Here is a 7,917-nt window from a genome sequence, read left to right on the forward strand (position 1 = left end):
TGGATGCGACAATTCAATCACGTGGTTCCTTTTTTAACTTTGGGAAAGTTAGAATAAAACAATTGTTGATGCATTATTGCGTTTTTATTGATCTCTGTCTTGTAAATGGAAATCAGATCTAGCATTCCATATTCTTTTATAATGGATCGGATCAGAACTAGTTGGTGAAAAAGGAATAAGATTCAATTTACGTAATTATGGAGAAATATTTTACGTAGAAAAATACCATAAAGGAGATCCGCAAATTTAAGATTCCCCTCAAGATATGCTACAAGAACAAAAGTCAGCTACCATTCCATAAAATTATTCGTAAAGACTTTTAAGACAAGGAAATATTTTCATTTATTTACAAATTAAAAGCTATTATGTACAACTTAAAAGCCATCTTTTGAGCAAAAATACATTTTATTGTAATTTTAGTATCAATAATTTAAAAAATTCACAAATTTAGTTTCTCAACAATGTAATCTTGGTCTTAATTTTTAATTTAATTTTAATTAATAACAAATTATATTTGATAACAAGTTGTCCTACTATTTTTAATCAAAAAAGGTTAAGCGTTTTTTTTCTTTATTTCACGTTTTTATCTCCAAAATAATAAAAAAAACATGAATAATTGAATTAAAAATTGAACAATGTCACATACAATTAAAAATTTAAGAATGGAATGTAACCTGAAATTAGTCGAAAAAATAGTTAAAAACTAAAATTAAAAATTTTAGAAAAATCTAAAGATCAAAGCTATAATTAAATGTTGATATATGAGAAAACTTTGAAGAGTTAACTTAATTTCAAGACGCTTAAAAAAACTAGTTTATCGAAATAGAGCAAAGAAGACAGTTGAATTGCACATTAACTCACAATTGAAACATTTGTAGCAATTAGTATATTAAACATTAAACAAAGTGGTGTTTCTTGAACTTAAGATGGCTAAATATAGTGCCCACACAAGCACCCCAAATCACTATATCACTGGTCATTTTTGCCAACATAAATCGAACACTGGAACTAGCTTTATGCAATTTTCTCTTCTATGTCTCTTTTTCTCTTTCATTTGTTATTTATTGAGCTAACTGGGAGCTGCATTGTTTCTGTTTCTTTTATTCTTCCTGGTGATGATGACGTCTCATCTCCATAATCTTTGCCTTTACCCCACACCACAGAGTAAAGACCCACTGCGATAATCATGCCTCCAATGATACTGAAATCAATGTTCACAATAATATTTAATTCAATTTATTTTTAGCCCATATAAAATAATATTTAAGAATTAATATAAAACACTTCAACTGATGTGGGTATAGACAGTTAGGCTTTTGGATGATGTCGTAAAAAAAATTTCATTTCATTTTTGTTTATTTTTTGGTTAATAAATATTGAAAGTGTACTTTGTTGAAATACACTAATAAATGTAGCAAGCAGAAAAGAAGTATGGGCCAGGCCCAAATGAAATAGGAAGATACCTTCCAAGGTAGAGGTGCTCTCCAAGAAGAAGGGAGCCCAAAGCAGTAACAATGATCATGCAAAGAGGATTGAAGGATGTCACAAATACTGGACCTCTGCTCTGCATTACCAACCCCTGTATATAATATGCTATTCCTGAACTCATTATTCCCTGCAATAAATAATAAAAAAAAAAAACCTCATTATTCCCTGTAATTTTGATATTTGTTAGTTTGGAAAGAGAAACATGAAAGATTTTTCATTCCAAGTTCAAATAACAACATATTTGGTTTGAAACAAATTTCCTATTTTATAGATAATAATGAAACTGATATTATTAATACTTTCTGATAAAAATATTAAAAAATAAGAAATAAAATAGTATGGTCATAATAATTTATAAAAATTAAAATAAAAATACTTTCTTTTCATTCCAAATTGGTTTCAAAATTTTCCTATCTTAGTTCTTACAATTCCTATTGGATGTATCTGTATAAAAAAAAAAAAACTATTATGACACGTACAGAGGAACCTATATATTTATTAATATTGAAAACTTGTTTATCAGGATTGTGTGACTAGTTTCTTTTATAAAGAGTACTTTACGTTCACAGACGTGGTTACATGTAAATGCAACCCTGCAAAGAAAAAGGAGAAAAGAAAAGGTGTCCCAATTACCTTTAGTATCTAAGACTGTGGAAACAATTATTTCATATACAATGTTTATTAAAAATAGGACCATTTCAACAAGTCCAAAATATAGAAGCTACGTTTCCCATACATTATTCAGAATATTCAACTACGTTAAAAGAAAAAATTGCTTTGAGAACAAAAATACTTGAAAAGTGTGTTAAATCGAATGAGATAATTTATAAAGTTGAGCTGAAATTTGAATAAAGTTAAAGATTGTGGAACAAACAGTGTATAGAGGGCCATAGAGGGTGTAGTCGAAACCGATAGCCCATGCACGAGGGTTGCGATCTGCAATCACAGCAACCACAGCACTTTGCAATGCACCTCCCAAGCATATCAACGATGACAGTGACAGTTCCGCAGGGTACCTTTTCACCGTTATGGACTGCACAATCACATTTTTCTTTTTCATTAGACCAAAACAAAACTCTCCAATCTCATGCATAATAACTTTTGTTAATGTTCCTTTTCATAATTTATGGATTTTAAATTTAATTTAATCAAAACGCCTACTAACATAGTTTATGCATCTGTTAAGGTAGTTTACCTGCAGTATGTAGAAGGAAGACCAAGCGAGACAACCCAGGCAAATGAAGAGAGTTCCTGAGACCCAGTGAGAGTGATTATTCTGAGAGGATTGGCTTCCACTTTGTTGGTGAGTTGTCTTTGAGTGATGAAATAGGTCAAATTGAGGGCCTTTGTATAGTGTCATTAACAAAGCCCCAGCAAATGTCACCAAGGTTCCCACCACTTTCGCCTGGCTACGTAGTTCCCTCATGTTTACCCGCTCTAACCTTATACAACACAAAACAGTATTATAGTTTCTATAGGGGGTAACAGGCAAATAGAAATAACTTTGAAATGAGTAATATATTCACCTGAGAAATAGTGCAAGCACAAAGGTTACAGAGGGTACGGCATTCATAACAGCAGATGCAAAGGAAGCAGAAGTGTATTGCATCCCCAAGAAAGTAAAACCTTGGTCAACCACTGGCCTACAACATAAAACATATGGAACAAATTATCAACATGCACAAAAGTTTGTCCTTGTCTGGATTTAGTCATGTGAATGTTTAACGTTGCTTCTCTTGATTTCTTTACAAAGTAATTATTCTTAAGTTCATGCCGTGTTCGAATTTGCTAACCAGTTTTTCTCCAATTTCTCAAGCATGTTACATGTTACGAATACACTAACAGATAAGATTAAGGTGATTACTCAAGAAATCCAAGTACTAGTATCTGCAGGAACACAGTCCATGTCATCTTTGGCCTAACTTTCCTGCAAGAAATTCAGTAAAATTGTTAGTTAAACGAGGTAACTCCCCATTAAAATCACATTAAAGAATATAAATTAACAGATTAAAAAGAAGGAGAAGGTGATAAACTAAGACCTTTCAAATATCAAGGCAAAGGGAGCAAGGGCCAATGCAGCAATGGCATTGCGATACACAATGAAGACGAAACGACTCATTCCATGGTTGAGACTTGCCATGGTGAAGAGGTATGTCCCTGCCATCCCAAATTGCAACCCCACAGTTAACACATATGGCTTGGCCTTATGTACCATGTTGCCAACCTTGGCTCCACATAAGTCTTCCATGGTTTCGCAAAGCTTGCTATATTTGCTAAAAAGGGTTGGCAGGGTTAGTTGCTATTATGTGCATGAAATGGTCTTCCTTATATAACACCATGACTAATGATTAAGACAAAACAATTAAAACCCACTACGCATAGCATGTAGATAAGTGTCGTAAACCACTGTTTAACGTTTTCCTTTAATTTAGATCATCCCATCCAATTTCTCACGTAAAGTTCCACCCACCAACTAAAGGAAAAGCTCTATTATTTAGTGGAACGTATACCCTTAGACTCGCTTGCTTCATCACCAACTTGATCAATTATAATGAGTCAGAACACACTTCAGCAACAGTGTAGTTTTACACCCACAGTTTTTTTTTTTCTTTTTTTTTTTCTGGGTTGTGTTACTACCGTTTATCCATTTTCTGATCAAACATATATTAGCGTTTTCGATTTTTTATCTTGCTCTGGTAGCAACTAGAAAGTGATGAATAGTTGAATACGTTACATTAGTTAATTAATATGTAGAAATAGTGAAAAATAAAGTTCTAAAAGAATTAATATCTAGGTGAAAGTTCCTAATACTGTTTGTCCTTCTAGAGAAGTAAGCAGTGATTAACCCTCCAGTTATTTGAAAAATATTTAGTGCATAAACTCGCAAAACTCAAGATTAAAGCTGTGGATTCAAGTTGTCACTGGCAGTATCCAATCGATAAACAATTAATCTATGGGTTCCATTAATGAGTGGAAACATCCTTCGTAGCCACGTATGATTCTCGCATCATAAAAGGGATCAGTTTCTTATGGTCATCATTTGATTGGAAACATTTTCATGTTTAAAATTGCTGTGTGCAAATTGTTGGATCTTGTAGAGTTTTTGACACCATCCTCCAATGTGTATGGACAAATCATCATATATATAGAACTTGTTTTCGTAAGTATTTTTAAGAGAGTAAGCATTAGTATTTTGAGAATAATAATGTGTTGACCATTAAAAGTGTTTATTTTGCTCCAAGGTGTTTTCAAAATATGCAAAATAACTTGGTTAATATTTTCATTTTTTAGATGCTAGCATGTCAGTGAATTAAATAGAGAAGAAAAAAGTACATTTAAGAGACCACCATTTCACGAAGAAAAGAAATGTGTAGATGATGAAAAATTATTGTTTAATACAACATAAATGGTATTAAAGCAAAAAAAAATAAAGTAATTGAATTAACAAATCAGTCAACTAAATCAAAAGATAATGTGTAGATGATGACAAATTACAAAATGTAGATGATGTAAACTTTCAAACAGTGGACCACTAAATTAGAAAACAGAAAGCATAATTAAATATAGAAGATAAAGTTAACTATTCTGTAATGGATTTAAACAAACAATTAAGATCAAATCAGGGAAGAAAATTAAGAAATGAATTTAAAAACAAGAATCTAAAAAAGAAAATGGATTAAACAAGAGAAACAAGAGTCCCTGAAATCTATATAAATTAAAGACAAAAATAAATACAATGTTGATGGAAGGAATTTGACATATTTTTAATTTCAAACAAGTTTGCTTGGATGTTTCAACAAAGAGAATGAAAACCAAGGAAGCAAGATGCAACCTTGGTAGACTTAGTTATCTTTATCTAGGATATGACGAGTTGTATTACCTAAGGATATTATTGACAATTCAAAAGAATTATATTAATCTTAAAAAATATACCAATAAGCTTGCTATGCTTTGAGATAATAGATGATAGAGAATTCATTGATGCAATAAAAGAAGAAATTGCTTCTAGAAATGAACTTAAAAAATTATTTGTTATTTTGTTAATAATGAATACAATGCCCAAACATAATTTGGAATTCTACTTAGAATTTACAATTAGATGGAGTTCTATATAAAAAAGAAAGGAGTTCAATTTTTCAAGTACTGTATTTGTATTTGTATTTACTTGTATATCAAATTTAATCATATCATTGAATGTTCATATCATTCAATATATTTTTCTAGCTCTTCGAATGGAAGATGTTGAATTACATGTTTTTTACAGCTTCAAGAATTATTGATGTCAAATGATAGGTTCTTAAAAGGTTATGTTTTTCTCGCTTGATCTTTCATAATCAATATTGATCTAATATAGATTTATAAATTGATGAGTTGGATTATAATAAATAAGACATGATTATGTATCATTATTACAATCACTCATTAAATATGTATGAAGACATTACGACAATAGTGTATTCACAAAGAGGATTTATTTTATATGGTTAGGGAGGGAGTGAATAGTGTTTTCAAATAATTTTCATAAATTAATGTCGAATAGTTTACAGAGAGACAGTGTGCAAGAGTTTTAAGATGATTATATGTTAGGTTTTAATGATATAAGTAAATGGAGAACATTTTAATGGAGAACATTTTAATACAGAAACAATACACCATAATTTTTTATACTGGTTCGCTCAACCTGAGTTACGTCCAATTCTCCCTTAAGAACTCTTAAAGGGTTTCACTAATCTTTTCCAAGATTATACGAGTTTTGCCTCTTCAGGATATCATCGAGTATTCTCACCGCTCCTGGTTATAACGAGTATTAGTACCACTTTTAGTTTCCTAGTCAATATGACTAGATCGAGTTTAGCCTCTCTAGGATCCAACCCTAGACAACTATCTAAACATTCAACTTAACCTAAGCTAAATAACCAAGTATTTGAGTTCTCTCTAGAACTTACAACAAATCCACAAATGAATTCTCTACAAGGTACAAATAAATGATGATGCAATAAAATTGAAAGGATGTGTTGAAATGCAATAAAATCTCTAATAATTGAAAGTTTTTTTCCTTTTACAAAGATTTTTCTCTCAAAAGATATTGAGTGTCAGATGATGCAAGAATACTTTAAGCTTTTCTCTCTTTTGTGGTTGCTACTCTTCTTATGTTATTATGCGTTTTTTCATCAACAACATTTTCTCTTCAAACATTTTCTCTTTCTTCTTCTATTTTTATGTTATTTCCACATTTTGTGGAGTGCTATAAGCCTTTAAGATTGATTCTGCTATAATTTCTTAACTAGCTTCTGAGATTAGATGAATAAATTTTGTGTTCTTTTGATTCTTTGTGATTTATTGTTATCTATTTCTTTTTATTCTTAATCAAGTGAAAGTAATGATTTTTACATTGTAGCAAGTTAACATGGTGTTAAATCTACATAACATAAACATTATATGAGTCCAATGGTTTTTAATTTTAACTAAGAATTTACTTTGATTAAAGTTAGAAACTTTCATGTGATTGAATGAGTTTTTGGCAATAATTGAGAATGTACTTTGATTAATGGTAAAACTTCAACAAGAATTAATCATGAATGTACTTTAGTTAATTAGCTTTTTACTTGATATAAGAGGTAAAAAAAATACACATGATTAGGCATAGTAATATTTAATTGAGAATTTACTTTGGTTAAATATACTATGATTAATCTACAAAGTTATTGTTTTTAATGGAGAATGTCCTTGGTTAATAGTAAAAACACCAACAAAATAATTGAGAAATTACATTAATTAATTTGAAAATCTAAGATAATAATTAATTGAACAATAACCTTTAGATAACTAATTATCAATCCTATTTTGAAAAAGGAATGAAATCAACCTATTTTCTTTATCATTATTTTTATCTTTTTAAATCTTTTTAAAAATTTCTTTCTTTCTATCTTTTGAACTTTAATATATCTTTATCTTCTTTATTACTTATATTTTACAAACTCTTTATTGTAATTTTTATAAGAACTAATTTGTTAATAATCAATTCCGTGTTTGTTGGGAGACGACTTAGGGTTGAACTTACACTTTCTATTTTGTTGGCTACTATCTTAGCAATATTGAAGTTTCTATAGTGTAGTAATATTAATTTGATTGTGTCAACGACAACCTTATCACCTTCTTCTTCTAGAGATACCCCTATTTTGAGACCTCGACCTTTTTTTAAAAGAAATAACTTAGTTTCTCTTATGGGTTCCACATTTACATCACTTGTGACTCTAGAGTCTAGGTTTTCTCCTCCTAAAACAAACTTAGCAAGTTCTACTTTTTTGATGTTGTTTGTGCTAAGATGTAGGATAGCTAATTGAAGACTGACAATGTAACATTCACGAGTCGTCCTTTGGTCCACATTGATCGTGATGATGTCTCCTAACAAGCTGTCCTTTTGGTCAA

At 30.3% G+C, this 7,917-nt stretch overlaps 1 protein-coding gene across 1 annotated transcript; it reads right to left on the reverse strand.

Moving 5' to 3' along the window:
• Positions 1 to 823: 823 nt before the first annotated feature.
• On the reverse strand, positions 824 to 3,798 carry LOC108337184 (WAT1-related protein At4g08290). The gene is made up of 7 exons (XM_017573653.2): positions 3,528 to 3,798; positions 3,353 to 3,415; positions 3,015 to 3,131; positions 2,684 to 2,930; positions 2,363 to 2,521; positions 1,464 to 1,615; positions 824 to 1,201 (listed from the first exon to the last, which is right to left on the reverse strand). The coding sequence occupies exons 1-7, from the start codon at positions 3,734 to 3,736 to the stop codon at positions 1,051 to 1,053; spliced, it is 1,098 nt and encodes a 365-aa protein (XP_017429142.2). The 5' UTR covers positions 3,737 to 3,798; the 3' UTR covers positions 824 to 1,050.
• Between the last annotated feature and the right edge of the window lie 4,119 nt (positions 3,799 to 7,917).

The sequence above is a fragment of the Vigna angularis genome, chromosome 7, assembly GCF_016808095.1.
Source record: "Vigna angularis cultivar LongXiaoDou No.4 chromosome 7, ASM1680809v1, whole genome shotgun sequence".
Taxonomy (NCBI): Eukaryota; Viridiplantae; Streptophyta; class Magnoliopsida; order Fabales; family Fabaceae; genus Vigna; species Vigna angularis.

Bases quoted from the DNA above. Each gene is read 5' to 3' on its own strand.
- LOC108337184 (XM_017573653.2), bottom strand. From the start codon at position 3,736: ATGGAAGACTTATGTGGAGCCAAGGTTGGCAACATGGTACATAAGGCC. The intron at 2,931-3,014 runs GTGAATATATTA...GTGTTGTATAAG, and splicing joins GTGCTTGCACTATTTCTCAG to GTTAGAGCGGGTAAACATGA. The intron at 1,616-2,362 runs GTTTGTTCCACA...TATTTATTGCAG, and splicing joins TCTATGGCCCTCTATACACT to GGAATAATGAGTTCAGGAAT.